Raw genomic sequence first — 15,529 nt, 5'->3', positions numbered from 1 at the left:
AAAATGCTGTGTAATACTTACAATTCTACAATATCTAGTATAGTAACTACAATTACATGTGTAATATAAATTACATCAAAATGATACAATAATATAAAATAGTAAAAATCAGTATGGAAAGTCAAGAGTTTTATATAACATGCGCACAAATTACTGCAGCAAGTCGTTTCTTTTCTTTGCACTTTATTCTTAAGTTTGCCCAAACCGGGCCCATCAATCTATGAAACTGTACTTTTACTTTGCATTTATGATTGCAATCACTGAGTATTTAAACAAGACCTTATTTCGCGAAATTGATCGAATTACTTGTTACATTTTTAAGGTAACTGGGAGTCATTTTTTAAATTGAAGTATTTTTAAAAACATGGAAACTTACATAAATTGTTTTCTTAACAATCTAGTATTTCTTTTACTATTATTCAAAATATAAGTAAGCATCGAAGTACAGACAATCAAAATCTTTAAATGCAAGATACAGAAAGAAATTTAATGCTTTTTCAAGCATTGCCACCACGTTAAATTAGGAAACTTTTATTATATAATGTTATTATTTCTTTGGATAATTAGAAGTCATAGAAAAACAACTTAGATAGTTCTCAAGTTTGATCTCCAGTCTCATGCTTCTATTATTCAGAGTTAGAATCATAAAAACGCGAGTATTTAACAAGGGCCGTAGCATTCAAAATAATAATACAAGCGTAATAAAGAGTGACTAGTCAAAGAGATAAAGTATAATAAAAGAGGAATAGAATAGCTCGTAAAGAGGAAGGAACAATAATTCGTTTCGTAAGTCAAATACATATGGCCCTGGTAAAATACTCTACTTTATACTGCTACAATTATTTATCGCGATTAAAGACACTAGTTTATCTCGAATCAATCTCGAGTTTCCGTTTTAACTATTGACGATAATCTTTGTTCGTCGGTATTTTTCGTACAATCATTTACATTAATATTATGTTTTGCCTTAAAGTCAGTCTTGAAGTTTGTTTGCGGGCTAGTAGTATCATCTTTGAATATTTCAGTATAATGAAAACTACTCCCATTTCCAGTCTTTGTATTTGTGCTAGCATTATTGCCAGAACCATTTGAGTGCACTTCACTGAAGTGTTTATATAGCATTACTGTCGTATTGAACTCTGTTTCGCATCCTGGAATTTTGCATCTGGAACATGTTCTCTTTTAAAAATGTAGAAAAAAGAAACAAGTTTTATACTAACGAGATTAAGCATGTTTACGATCGGTGACATAATATAGAATAGCAGTTACTATCGTTTTAATATTAATTATGATCTTACCGAAATACTTCATTATTCTTAGTTCCTTGTACTACTGGCAGTTTTGAATTAGCATGATTGTCCTGGTAATGTTTCCATAGACCAGTTACATTGCTCACTTGTGCTCCACAGCCAGGAATTTTACACCTAATCGACGAACAATAAATTAACAATAATAAAATTTAAAGCAACAATAATTACTTGAAATTCGAAGGATATTAAAACTTAAAATATATTGTACACTTACAAGAAAAAACTGACCGTCGTAGCTTTCCCTTGTTTTAGTTTTACTATCGATTTATTAGAATTTGAACTAATTGTATTGGCTACTAATTTGTGACTGTCTTGATGATGACGATAATGGGATATGTATTTATATTTTCTCCCGCAGCCATTAGTGGCACACTTGTAGATTTCTTGCTTGTATCTAGACATACGTTGCTTCTTTGGAGTATATTCTTCGTCGTCCGAACAATTACTGTTTGTTTCCACAGTATTCTCTTCGCTTTTCGAAGTATCACGATCATGATCGCTTCTGAAGATTCTCTCAAGATTATCCAATTCTATTCTATGTTCTTGATTTCTCGAATTCATATTACACATCTCATTCTTTGAATTCTTTGTAATGGTAATATCACCGTTCACGTAAACTACGTTACTTTTTTCTTGGGAATGTTCTATTTGCAGTTCTGAACATTTGTTCGTATTGCCTTCATACTTGGATAGAAAATTCTCTGTACTTAGGATTAGATTTTCAGTTATAGGAAATCCACCAGTTTCTTTTAAGGATTCGCTAGTAGAAGAATAATCTTCCTTAATTGAGTTATCATTTGGAGTATTCCGATCATGTGAAACCTCTTTTTCTTGTTGTTGCATAATGTCATTTCTAAGAATACCTTGCTTATTATTATCATCGTACTGATGTCCTTTTATTGCAAAAATTTCATTCGTCCTTTTCTCGTAGCAATCGTCGGTGCTTTGTACAATTTCTTCATCCATTGCACTTTCAAGGTCTTCGAAACATATTACTTCTGGTTCGGTTGGCAGTGTTGGTGGTTGTCTGTGACAGCTTTCGATATGTTCTTCTAAATTACTACTGGTTGTATGTAAAGACCCGCAATTTGTATAGGGACATATAAATACATTTGTTTCATTATTATGCCATTCTTGGTAATGACGCCACATGCTTCCAGGATCAGACAATTCTTCTCCGCATCCGGGTTCCCGACAGCTGTATAAACAAGAAAAAGTTACAATTATTCTCAAAATCACAATATAAGAGTCACCTCTCGAGTGCAAAGGGTTAACATTTTTAAGAATATTAGGATATCGAATAAAATTAATATGAAAAAAGTTTTCTAATGTTATATCCTGAAAATAAAAAGTTAACTTACATAAACCTAATTTTTAAAGCTTCAAGAGCTTCGTGTGTTTTGTATTCATCTTGATTGGTGAATATTTTGCCACAACCGCGTTGTTTGCATGTATATATTTCCTGAAAAATATAGTTCGTTATTTAAAGGGATTCGTTGATTGCCAATATGTATAAACAAGTAACAATAGAACTGGAATAACTCGAAAAAAAGCGGATAAACGTCTCGCGATTTGTTTTGAGTAAGGGGTCATTGAACCTGTTAAATGGCTCCGGCGGTTTTACCTTTTTTGGGGCGATTTCCTCAATGGTGCGATTCCTCGATACAAATCTAATGACGCTGACTTCGGTAGGCCTGTCAGTGCAGGTGTCCGTACCCTGGCCCATCCTGGCCAGTATTTGAGAGAAACGGCTAATGACGACGCGTTTCGTAGCTCACATAACCTGCACTCACAGACGGTAATTTGGTAGGGAATTTTTCATACACCTTGAATGAAAGTCCCGAATGCACGATCATTTCCACGAACGGGATGCTTTGTCGGGTTACTTACCAACAAAGTGCGCTCCCGTTCGCGCCGAAATATCTTCCCTCTCGTAACTCACATTCTACCGTCGTCAATAATATCAATCACTTGTTGTCATTTCAGTGTACGAGCTATCGTCGCTCTTCTATCCACCATTGACGCTGGCTGCATCTCAACCAATGGTTGGGAACCACTGTTAGAGGATGCGCCCTTGGAATTGAATGTATCGCAACGATCGCATCTATTTTGATTGATGTGCCGATTATCAACGTTCACGATGCATCTATCGTTTCAAATATTGTTAAATACCGTAAGGTGTTCATCATGCTTCTAAATTTGTTGTGTATTATAATATGCTTCTAAATTTTGATCATTTCGAAAATGCAACGAAAATATATTTTCCCTAGATTAGGCGCGTGCGTAAATACAGGAATACAGTAAATCCTCGTTTTAAGAAGGGACTATCGTGTAACAACTTTAAAAGTATGTACGTATTTCATATTTATACATTACTTTTTTTTAATGTTAATTTCGATTGAAATTTTTTTTGGAGGATGTCAGCAGAAACTTAACACCGATATGATTTTGATACTGGTATTGTGTCAGGAAAGCTATACCAAAATCGCTATAATATCAAAATACCGATATTGTTATAATATCGAATCCGATATATAATCGAAAACTGAAATAAATATCTGTATTATTTCGATATTCCGATTGTTAGTTGGAAATTGTTAGTCTAACAAATCTTCGCGCTCTTGTTCTGTTTATGTTTTTTGTACAACCGTCACAATTGTTGAAAATTGAAAAGTACGTGGTATTTGAAAGAAAAATGATGTTAACTGTATACTGATGGAAAAAGATATTATAAATGAAAACTAAAATTTAAATTTTAGATTCAGCTATATTTGATATTGACCAGTCAATTACTTTTTCAGTTGTCCCGGACACCAATTCGAAGTATGTGGTTTCGAGAAAAAACGTGTTTAAAGTTTTTAACAAAGTTTCAAGATATACTTATCGCTTGCCATTTCACACTTTTACGCGTTTAAAACAATTCCTTGTAACTTCGTTATTTTTGCGAATTCGACTTTCAAATTTTTATAGTTTATTCTTGAAATGGCTTTCTACGCGGCAAGATTACAAATTACGGGACACTCTGTATAAGGTGCTAATGCGTCAACTGTCACTGCGTGGATGTCAGCCGGGTTGCTGTCAGCAAGGATGTGACCACGTCAGTATCGATTTACCCTAATGCAAGGTCTGTTGTGTTGTTAGATCCTATCTATCTATTTAAAATAGTTTCTATCGAATTGCAGTGAAGGGATACGCATGTAACTTAAATTCTTGTCAAAGGATGCACATCTCCCGCGCTTTGCTTGTTGCAACGGTCATCTGGTCGCAACATTGCACTCGTTACGTTGATAGTCAAGGTATGAGGTTCCTTAAATTCGATCGAAAATTAGATTGACCAACGAATAACGTCTAACTTTTAAAGTAAATAACGTACCTTTTTATTTTAAAATATACTACTCGTACGTGAAAGTATTCAAACGCTTAAATTTATGACATTTAACTATTAAAATATATATGTATGTTAAACTGAAGCATTTTATACAATGTGACACATATAACAACAAATAGGTTCTAAGACTATGCAAGAGGAATTAGAAAATAATACAACGATTTATACCATTTTTACAATACATTTATTATAAACACGTAGCAGAGGTGGCTCACAAAAATATTTTGCGAGATATAATCTTACAATTGTAGCTTTTAATTTATTGTAATTTTATTTTCCCTATATGTCGTCTAATCGCCGTAGAATAACGTATTCTTTACATTTTTTATCTCCGGTACTAAATTAATCGTAAAACATTTCATTTACTGGACAATTTACAATTCATATATCACCGATAGATCTTGCGGAATCCATTTTCTGAAACGATCGAAGATAACGATACGGTTGTATTTTTTTTTTTATTTTAACGTGTGTTTTAAAATTTTTAGATAATTTTGAAAACAAGACGAACAGCGAGGCAGAGACTTCGATACCGTCGCATATTACAGTTACATCCTGGAATGTAAGTTTCATTGTACGCAATTAAAATTATCATAAATTTAAAGATTAAAACTTTCCTTTTACAATAACTCCCTTAAACGTTCAATATGTTCCCTTGTAACATATGCAGGATATGCCGTTTTCTGGAATAGTGCAGGAGAATGGGATATGGGTCGGTAAAGGATACGCATTTTATATTTTCAATATGATCAGCTCGAAGTTGAACTTCTCGTACACTATTATTCCGCCAGAGGAGCATATCCTTGGCAATAAGAATAAGGGTATTCTTGGTTTACTTTACGGAAAGGTAACAGACTTGAGAAGAAACATCTCGAAGTGTAAATCGTCAGTTTACTTCTGCTGATATACAGGGTGTTCGGCCACACTTGGGAAAAATTTTAATGGGGGATTCTAGAGGCCAAAATACGACGAAAATCAAAAATACCAATTTGTTGATAGAGGCTTCGTTAAAAAGTTATTAACAATTAAATTCAAAAATTTCAAATCGTTCTAAAAAAATTATTTTCGTTTGCGGGGGTCAATTATAATAATTTTTGGTCATCACAATTACCCCCGAAATCCTACGCACTTTCGAGAAAAAAATTCCTTACCGAACACCCTGTATGTATAAAAAAAAACATAGATCGAATAAGTTCATTAATAAACATATTGAGTTCTTATTGATATAAACGAGTTTGGGGCGCAGAAAACAATGATTTACAATTCGGGATACGAAGAGGTCGTAGAAGGAGCCTGGTAAAACATTTATTACATTGAAGCAGAAAGTAGACATGGCTGTCGCGTTTCTTCCGGTGTTACCGGAAATGCGACAATTCTGCACGTTCAGCATTTCCCTGGACGAAATGAGATTAACAGCCGTGATGAAAAGACCTCACGAATCAGCCACTGGCTCTGGTCTCTTAGCACCGTTCGAAAGGACCGTTTGGATTTTAGTTCTGGCATCTTTGATCTTCGTAGGACCGGTCATTTACCTATTCGCCAGTATCAGGTGCCTGAAACAAACAGAATTGTCTTCTTGTGTAATTAAATAATCACTGACAATTGTATTTGATTTCTCGTTGTAGAGCAAAATTATGGCACGACTTAGACTCTGAGAGATTTAGTTTGACCTCTTGTTTCTGGTTCGTTTATAGTTCACTTTTGAAACAGGGAACGAACATTGTCGCTACAGCAGGTAAAATACAATTTGAATTTAAAATTTGTGTTCGTCGGTCATGAATAAAATTTGTCCGACATTGGTCATAAACAGGTAATAAACATTGTAAGATTTTTTAACCGAAACTCTAGATTCGACGCGAATGCTTTTTGCTACTTGGTGGATTTTTATATTGATACTGACGTCCTTCTATACAGCGAACCTCACGGCGTTCCTCACAAAGCCTCAATTTACTCTGTCCATTAGTTCTGTACAGGACATAGTCCAGAAAGGCTACAGTTGGGTCACCTACAAGGGCCGTACAGTTGATTTCCTTCTTTCCCAAGTAGGATTTCAGACAATGGCTATCTCTGTTCGATACACATATCAGCGGAGACGTATTTTAAATTGAAATAAATAATTTTCAGAATAGTTACAACGATTTGAGCTTGTTAAAAGTGAGCCAACGACAAGGGAAAGGAGTTTTTAAATATTACGAGCCGTCGAAAGCCATTCTAGAATCTGTGAGCAAGAGTACGTACTAAATACTGATCGATAAAATGGAATGAAACTTAAATGTTAATGAATAAAAATACAAGTAACTTATCTATACAGGGAGAAATTTTAATGGAAGATTCTAGAGGCCAAAATAAGACGAAAATCAAGAATACCAATTTGTTGATCGAGGCTTCGTTAAAAAGTTATTAACGTTTAAAGTTCCGCCTGTAGATAGGCAACCTGCGTACAGCTGCGTGCGCGCGATAGTGGTTCTCATTCAGCATGAGAAACTCTACTGAGTGACGTATCGACAGCTTTACAGTTTTCTGAGTGAGAATCACTATCACGCGTGCGCAGCTGTCCTCAAGTTGCCGTTCTACAGGCGGAACTTTAAACGTTAATAACTTTTTAACGATGCCTCAATCAACAAATTGGCATTCTTGATTTTCGTCTTATTTTGGCCTCTAGAATCTTGCATTAAAATTTTTCCCAGGTTTGGCCGAACACCCTGTATAAGTTACGTTTATGAATGAACTAACATTTTCCTTTGTCTCTTTTACCTATGTCTAGGAAAGCTGTTTCTAGCGGAAGCCCATTATCTGCAAACTTTAATATTTCAAGATTACATGAATAAAACTCGCAATCGTTTGGACCATAATCTGCGGTGTACGTACGTTATTATGCCCGGAAGCATTTTGGTAACAAGTCGTGCGTTCGGTTTTCCTCACGATTCCGTCATTAAGAAGCATGTTAATAAGATGTAAGTAACCGTTACACTTTTATTCCTTAATTGTAATTTAAATTTAACTCGATCGTTGTACAAAGATATCTACGATTAGTGTAAAAAATATTCGGAGAAACTTGAATATTTAGTTGATTTTTTATAGTTCATTCTTTGTAATATATTGGTCTATTGATAACATTTAAATTGCACATCAAATATTTGCTGTATCGTCACAAATGATGTAGATATTTAGGTGACCTGGTTCAGGTGAGACACCCTGTATTGTGCGTTTACAATGATAGCGTCAGGTTACCAAGACACGAGCACCCCCGAATTTTAAAAACAACGAGAAAACTCGGTCATTTAAAAAGTTTCTTGTCTAATCGCAGGTTGCTTAGACTAGTAGAGACAGGTATTATACATCATAGGCAAGAAGAGGATCTTCCATTAGCGGAAATTTGTCCAGTTGATCTCCGTTCAACCGAGAGACAACTGCGAAACGCCGATCTTCTTCTAACGTACAAAGTCATCGTGGCAGGATACGCGATCGCTGCGTTTATTTTTCTGTTCGAAACAATTTACGCGTTCGTATTGATTCGAGTGAAAAACAGTAAACAAAAGAAAACACGTAATTCTCTTTTCCCGAGGGTAACGTTGCAGAATCGTCCGATTAAAAATTCTCCGCTTGAAAAACGGATAAACTTCATAAAGGGAAACACGGCGAATATTTGCCATGATGCTGGAAATATCCTGATGCAAAGAAAGCAACAATTTATTAATGGAAGAAGTTACTATGTAGTCACTGACAAAGATGGCGATCGAAGATTAATTCCAATTAGGACTCCTTCTGCTTTTCTGTTTCAGTATACGGTTTAACACATTGATTGGCATGGTTGTCATTGGTGGCAGTCGTTTCAAACTTACGTTGTTACAAAACAAAAAACGAATCATTGAACTATTAAATATTTCCAACTTTCCCTCAGTAAGTGGAATAAAGAATTAGGATATTCTTAAATATGGAACATTGATATGACAGTCAGTGTGTTAATCGAACTTAATATTTCTTATCATATAACGCTATTACCTATTTTAAAAATAATATTAATAACAAAAAATAATGTAAACAATAAAATAACTACTTTGAAAACGATGAAATTAAAGTAACAATACATTTGCGTTGCCTTATACATAGCGTTATTGTTTACTATTTATATTTAAATGTAATACCGATCATAATCTCAAATTATATTGAATAGACTTTCTTAGGGAATTGTAGTTTGTCACTAGCTGTCAACGTTCAAAGTTTTATTTTGTTGGCAGTATTGAGTTTAAGATTAAGGAGTTGACCAGTTAGTAAACAATAATACAAACATCGAACTTTAAGTCAAACGACCGGGCGATTTTATAAAAACGTGTGAATGTTCGCATTAAGAAGTTTCGCTGTTAGTATTTGAATGGAAATGTAGCTGTTTGCTGAACCTGCTCGTCTTCTGAAAGGTAAACCACGATATTTGTTGAATTGAATTTTGTTTCGCGAGAAATCTCGTAATTGTATCTATTGATAAATTGAAAGTAATTCGTTCGCAAAAATAGTCTGAGTCTTCTTTTATTATTTAAATAGCGGAGTAAGTGATGTTTGTATCATAGAACTTTTGTTCTTGAAAAAAAGTACCGATCGTTATTGTTTTATAAGCGTTAACTTTATAATGTCTTCCAGAAAAATATATTATAATGGCTGAAGAGAACGCTGAAATCTCTGGATTTTTAGACGTTAAATATCTTGGTGGTAAATATAAAGTTCATAAGGTGAGAAAGAGGACATTAGCTCCTTGGAAGGTTTGGGAGAGACATTGGTGTTCTATTAAAAAACTAGGCCCTGGTTTGGGTGTCAAAGTACAACTTGATTATGGCATTAGCAACGGTGGTACTACATCACCGAATGGCAGAGACAATTCAGTAATAATACCGTCGGATGCTATTATTTGTCGTACACAATCTAGATCGAAACAGTTTGCCTTTGGTATATTCCCTGTCAAAGAAAGAAAGCCATTGTTGTACCTGGCTGGTAATTCAGAGACAGAGTCACAACGTTGGATAGCAAATATTAGACAGCTATTAAGACCCAGAAGGCATCTGTTTGTGCCAGGATCTCATAGTATATCTGTAATAGATAATGTGCATTCAAAAGCATCAGGATTGACTGGTATTTGAATTTCTGATTATTCAAACACCATACATTTAAGTCTATTTGTTAGTACCTGATGTATGTTTTAACTATATTTCTAATTGTTGTTATAATCATGCAGGGCTATATGGTGATTTGATAGCTAGTACGATAGGAATCTTTGTAAAAGATGTTTATACGGGTGAAGTAATACAAAATCTTCAGTGGCAAGAAGTTAATCATTTTCATCTAATTACGGTAGGTCGACCAGAGGATGTTAAATGTATTTGTGTGATTCATACGACTAAAGAATTCTGTGGAGGGGTTGGCGAGCTTCATATATTTTGTTTAGAAGCTAGTAGATTATTGCAAGATTTAGTGACTCAGGGTCGTGGTCCGAAAAATAAAATCAATCGAAGACCACTGAGCCTAAGCGAAGGTGATCTTAGAATTTCGATACGCGAGGAACTGCCGCGAAAGATAAGCAAAAATAGAGACAGTAACATAGCAAACGAAGATATAAGTTCTAAGATACATAGCAAAATGACGGAAAACGTCTATCAACCAGAACCAGCTAGTGTTCCAAATATTAGTGACAATTTAGATGTGCCCAACTTTCCATATAATAGAAGGATTTCAGATATCTCAATAGCGTCTGGAATTTATGAGGAAATTGCAGATGAGATGGACAGTAGTAAAGCAACTACTTCGCATTTCTATATGGATCGATTATTTTATAATCATCAATCAGAAGAACCGCCGCCTTTACCTCCACGACAAAGATGTGCCTCAGAATCCATGAAGGGTACTAGGTTCGTACTTGCAACTAACAATGATTAATATTTTTACAATTTTACTTTACATATATCGACGTCAAATATGTACGATGTATTTGTTTAATGATTTAAAGGTCGCAAGATATTTTAATTTGTGAACGCAACATTATGTCTGTAACGTCTACTCGAAGCTCCGTGCTAGGCGAAGGAAACGCTTTTGCAATAGAAAAAATAATGGACACTTGTAATTATGTTCCAATGTCGCCTCGATTAAAAGATATCACCCTACATCAACTACAGACACAGGCATCTCTGCAAGAAAATGACTATGTTATCATGCGATGAGCAGTTCAACAAAAGCAGTGAGCATGTTTTTCTGAAAAAAAAAAGAAAAAATTAACTGACATTTAGTATCTAATGTTTGACCTCTTTTCTCATTCATATTATTTTGTTTAATACACTCGTATGTATTCAAAAAGAATATCATTTTTCATTTTTAAATTTAAATATGCAAAAAAGAAAAAGACGAAATATAATTGAAATTAATTTAACTACACGCGGAGATGACAGAAAAGAGGTTGATAGTTCAGTATTAAGAAATGCTTAATGTTTATGCGTACAAAATTTTATATACTTTATTCAAACTTACAGATTTGTACATGTGCGAGGCTTTGCGTTTTCGGAATGGTACTGGAGCATATTAGTAAAAAAGAAGTATATTGCTCGAGCTTTAAATATGGCAGCAATTTCTTTTCAATTAAAATATTTTCTTACTTGTAACTAAAGTTCCTATTTTTTTGTATATATTTTTTAATTAATCCATTGTCGTTAGTCGATACTTCGATCCTAATCCTTGATTCGTAAAGATATCGAATTCTTCGCGATTTAAGAGAGCTCCACGTACATCGTCCAAAACGATTATCTTCGGATATCTACAAATTAAATGAAAAAAAAAGTACTGTCACGATTCGTTTCCGTGATATAACATTTATATTAACATTTGCAGCATGATAAATAATTGTGAATTTTATACAAAATATATATACACGTATAAGTATTTCGGTTAAGAAAGGAATATTTACCCATTGTCATTACATCTTTCCCAAGCTTTTGCTAAAGACATTCTGATCAGATCATCGACAAGACACTCGACAGCCTGAAAAAGTACACATACGTTTAAGAAATTTACCAGGGAATTTGATACTAAACTCGGTAACATGTTTTACCCGCATTATCATTCGACCAGCCGTGCAATCTATCACATTGGGTAGAATCTCTTCAGAAGTCAGTTTAATGCCGATCTCACGTGCAGTTTCGCAAACAAAGTCGTGAAGTGGCGCCAATTTTTCCTCTATTTCCAGTACCGCGAGCTTTGCATTTGGAAATCCTTTATCATTTGTGCCTTTCTTTGTGCCTATGTTCTGATTTTTCAGTGGAATTTCATCATTGACGATATCGACCTCCTCGTCCAACATGTTAGATTGCCGCAAATTAAAATCAAATAATTGATCGTTCGGTCGATCTGGACAGATTTGAAGCCATTTACAGAAATTGTCCGGTTCGGTGCACGTAGAAACACTTTTGGTAATCGCGGAGTCAAATAAATTCTTTTGTTGCTTTAACGACTGAACGGCGATGTCGGAACACAAAGGCGCGTAGCCATGTAACCGCGCCCAAATCATTATCTCTTTAATGGTCCATAATTCCTCCTCAGGGAACAATTTTTTTTTCAAAAGACATCGTACCATCTTCGCACGACCCCATTCGCAAGCGGTGCGTTTTGCAACGCTATACTCAAAAAACTCTTCTTCGCTGGCGCAGGCATAAGGATGGAGTTGTCTGTAATCCGAGTCAGTGGCGTCTCGAGTCACCATAGGCATTCTTCTAATAATAAATCGCAGTAAGCCCTGAATATTCGTAATTTTTGCAGTCTTAATCGCTCGGAAGACATCGTCGCAAAATTCTTTTTTACTTTGAAGCTTGTGTTTGTCCTTGCCTAATGTGATCTTCTGACGCGATTGCAGCCTCGATTCTTTCAATTCTTCCAGATTGTTGGCATTCGCCGCGAACTCATCGGATCCTACCTCGTCTTGCGCGTCAAGAGGGTGGTTATTTTGCAAAGTTCTTCTTTCGGCTATCTTCAACGCCGGTATATTGGAATTTACGTTTAGAAGGATGCTTCTGCAAAGTTGCGTTTCCGTTCCGTGATGGTTCGAATTTGGAGGCTTTTTCAACAAACTAATACCGCGACAAGCAGACAAATTTACTTTCGATTTTGTTGAATTATTATTAGGTTTATGTTCGTCGGTGCGTTGCATCGCGATATCTACGGAGATAGTTTTCTTATTTTGGAGAACCAAAACATGTTTGCTCGACGATTCGAACAATGGTGGAATGGTAATTTCTAGAGGACGGAGATTCGATTGCACTTTGGAACCTGATAACGGAAGCGCTTTTGGTTTACTCGTATTAAGTTCGTTTAACGACAGTGCGATTGGATTAATTTCTTCTTTAATTTTCATGTTACTCGAATCTCCATTTATGGAAGATTCAGTAATTGCTAAAATACTATTTTCAACTGTTGTCTCTACAGTTTTTTCCTGCTCAATTTCTTTAAAAACCTTATTTATCGATGAATCTGTTAATCTCGCTGAGATCGACGAGTGATTGATAGTTAAATTTCCTTTGAAATTGTTCGAGTATTTTGAAGAACAATAATCATGATCAAGGTCGATGTAAAATCGTATTTGCTTGGTACTTATTGAATTTTCATCGATCTCACTATCCTGTGGAAGTTCTGGTTTGATACTTAGGTTGAAATTTTTATTTGTCGAGTCCGTTGATTCGTTTTCAGCGTTCGTGAAATCAAAGGTGGAATTAAAATGTTCATTGTTTTCTACTTTTATCTTGCAGCTATCGTCGAAATGTGTTTCTATTTGCGATCCATTCTCGTTAATAGACTGAACGACGCTTTTCTCAATATTTCGTTTCAAATTTCGTGGATCCGCATAGATCCATATATCAACGAGTGTCTCGGATCCTAAGGTCTGTAGACCAGTATAAGTGCGATCTAACTTCAAATGATGAATTATATCCATTGGTTTATTAAATGCGCTTTTAAAGTGTAATTGTACTCTTAGAGGGAATTCACCCCAACCGCGTCTTGAGAGGCAAAATGGAGGTGTCGTAACTTCCACAACATCGTTAGGTCTGTAACTGGGATGCAAAAAAAATCTGACTTTACTAACGAAATCATCGATACCAGGATTCTCTTTATTTCCTCGAACGTACATCGTCCACTTGTGACTAGCTGCGTCCTCTCTCCATTCCGGAGGTATCCATTTTGATATATTACCAATGATTACACGTTTTCTGACTTTATGTCTGATGCCTCTTGACGGGCACGGAGATTCCGGGACTCCACTTTTTGGAGGAATATATCGAGGTATCTTTTTTGGACGCGATTCATCGTCCGTTTCGTTGCTACGTTTTCCCGAATAACAATGCTCAGAGGTATCTTCCTCTAACTTTTCCGATTTTAATGCAGCGTAGTTGATCGCGTTCGTAGGAGACGTTGAAAATGTTTGCGACACCATGAAATAATTTTCGTTGCTTGATGTTGCCACTGACGTGGAAATTAACGAACTATTGCATACTTTTGGCGATTTACCAATTAACTGTTTAATCGCAGGATGAATTTGGGTTTGCTTTGCCTCTGCGCTTTGTAAATTCTGACATTGTTTGCGATTATAAAAGTCTGCGACTATGACGTAACGTAAAAGATGTAGAGCTTTTGATGCTCTGTGCAATCTTTCCTGAATTTCTAAAACTTCTTTCTCCTTTGTGTTTATTTCTTGAGAAAATTCCCTTTCTATGATAGTCGTTATCTTCTTTGCAGTGTTGCTTCGTGCTAAAAATATAAATTAGCATGAAATCAATATCATAACTGTTTTCAATCCTTGATTATACAATATTTCACTAAATAACGGAAACAAAAAAATTTTATATCTACTGACTTTGGTTAATGGTATAGTAATAGGTTAGATATATTAGTTTTAAATGAAACATTGTATAAATATTTGTTACAATCTTAATATTACCGTTTTCTTCGTAAATTCGTTGATGCTTTTCATTATTTGCAACGGACGGCCCGTAGTCGGGATCTTGATCTTTTAAGGCACTCATTTACCATACTTAATTTCGAACGTATAATTCAATGAAATAGTGTTATAAAAGTATTTCGGTGTTAAGAGACCACGTCTTGTGTATATTTGAAAAGTTTATTTTCATCGTTAAAAATATCAAAGTTTTTGCATTAAATACTTGTCACTGTTTAAATAACGAACATGTGCTCCATACTTTGTTTTAGAACACGCTTCAAGCAGAGGGTTGTAGTTCTATATTTCCATATGATTCCTTATAAATTATTATAAAACAATATTAGAAGTTATATTTCTCGCTAAAAAATATTTCAGCAACAGAATATTTCATCAAAAGCACAAAACTCGTTAAATGTTACGAATGTCCTGTCATATATGGATTTACTACACATATAGTACTACAGTTATGAATGGTAAATAAATACAGGGTGTCTCGTACAAAATTTTACGAAATGGTGTTTCAGAAAGTATGTATACAGCATACTATATGGACACACTTTATACAGGGTGTATCAGATTTTAACGTCCAAATTTTTTTAGCGTATTTTTTGGGTTTAAATGAAAAAATTTGTTTAAAAAGTATTTAAACTCATATTGTTTAGAGTTTTATTAAAAAATTATGATACAAAGGTGAAGTAGCAAAACTGCAATACTACATGAGAATGTACCAATAATATTTACACTTAGTTTATCTTTATCTAAGCTAATAAGTATGTATTTACTATCTGAAGTTATCAAAGGTGTTATGATATTTTTAGTAATTTTTCTGGATTAAAGACATTTTCCTAGTGCCCTAGGGAAAACCCCTAGATA

General features: G+C 34.7%; 4 protein-coding genes across 4 annotated transcripts; 2 read left to right on the top strand and 2 right to left on the bottom strand.

The window, feature by feature from the left end:
• Positions 1 to 514: 514 nt before the first annotated feature.
• On the bottom strand, positions 515 to 3,315 carry LOC122400129. Its single transcript, XM_043401392.1, has 6 exons — positions 3,201 to 3,315; positions 2,935 to 3,093; positions 2,672 to 2,772; positions 1,525 to 2,508; positions 1,299 to 1,424; positions 515 to 1,165 (listed from the first exon to the last, which is right to left on the bottom strand). The coding sequence occupies exons 2-6, from the start codon at positions 3,034 to 3,036 to the stop codon at positions 877 to 879; spliced, it is 1,602 nt and encodes a 533-aa protein (XP_043257327.1). The 5' UTR covers positions 3,037 to 3,093; positions 3,201 to 3,315; the 3' UTR covers positions 515 to 876.
• A 276-nt stretch (positions 3,316 to 3,591) lies between these two features.
• On the top strand, positions 3,592 to 8,619 carry LOC122400122 (glutamate receptor ionotropic, kainate 2-like). Its single transcript, XM_043401381.1, has 11 exons — positions 3,592 to 3,660; positions 4,112 to 4,407; positions 4,493 to 4,606; positions 5,187 to 5,260; positions 5,369 to 5,545; positions 6,021 to 6,247; positions 6,324 to 6,433; positions 6,547 to 6,740; positions 6,823 to 6,928; positions 7,463 to 7,652; positions 8,006 to 8,619. Exons 3-11 carry the CDS (start codon positions 4,531 to 4,533, stop codon positions 8,490 to 8,492), a joined length of 1,641 nt encoding a protein of 546 aa, XP_043257316.1. The 5' UTR covers positions 3,592 to 3,660; positions 4,112 to 4,407; positions 4,493 to 4,530; the 3' UTR covers positions 8,493 to 8,619.
• Positions 6,145 to 14,885, bottom strand: LOC122400121. Its single transcript, XM_043401380.1, has 5 exons — positions 14,657 to 14,885; positions 11,783 to 14,466; positions 11,639 to 11,712; positions 11,331 to 11,488; positions 6,145 to 6,251 (listed from the first exon to the last, which is right to left on the bottom strand). The coding sequence occupies exons 1-4, from the start codon at positions 14,739 to 14,741 to the stop codon at positions 11,371 to 11,373; spliced, it is 2,961 nt and encodes a 986-aa protein (XP_043257315.1). The 5' UTR covers positions 14,742 to 14,885; the 3' UTR covers positions 6,145 to 6,251; positions 11,331 to 11,370.
• On the top strand, positions 9,017 to 10,973 carry LOC122400123. The gene is made up of 4 exons (XM_043401382.1): positions 9,017 to 9,113; positions 9,334 to 9,819; positions 9,923 to 10,592; positions 10,691 to 10,973. The coding sequence occupies exons 2-4, from the start codon at positions 9,348 to 9,350 to the stop codon at positions 10,899 to 10,901; spliced, it is 1,353 nt and encodes a 450-aa protein (XP_043257317.1). The 5' UTR covers positions 9,017 to 9,113; positions 9,334 to 9,347; the 3' UTR covers positions 10,902 to 10,973.
• Positions 14,886 to 15,529: the final 644 nt, after the last annotated feature.

This window comes from Colletes gigas, unplaced genomic scaffold (assembly GCF_013123115.1).
Source record: "Colletes gigas isolate AHSC1104 unplaced genomic scaffold, ASM1312311v1 Colletes_gigas_Sc00016, whole genome shotgun sequence".
Classification (NCBI taxonomy): domain Eukaryota; kingdom Metazoa; phylum Arthropoda; class Insecta; order Hymenoptera; family Colletidae; genus Colletes; species Colletes gigas.
The sequence above is the reverse complement of the archived record's forward strand: the minus strand, read 5'-3'. Positions and strand labels throughout refer to the sequence as shown.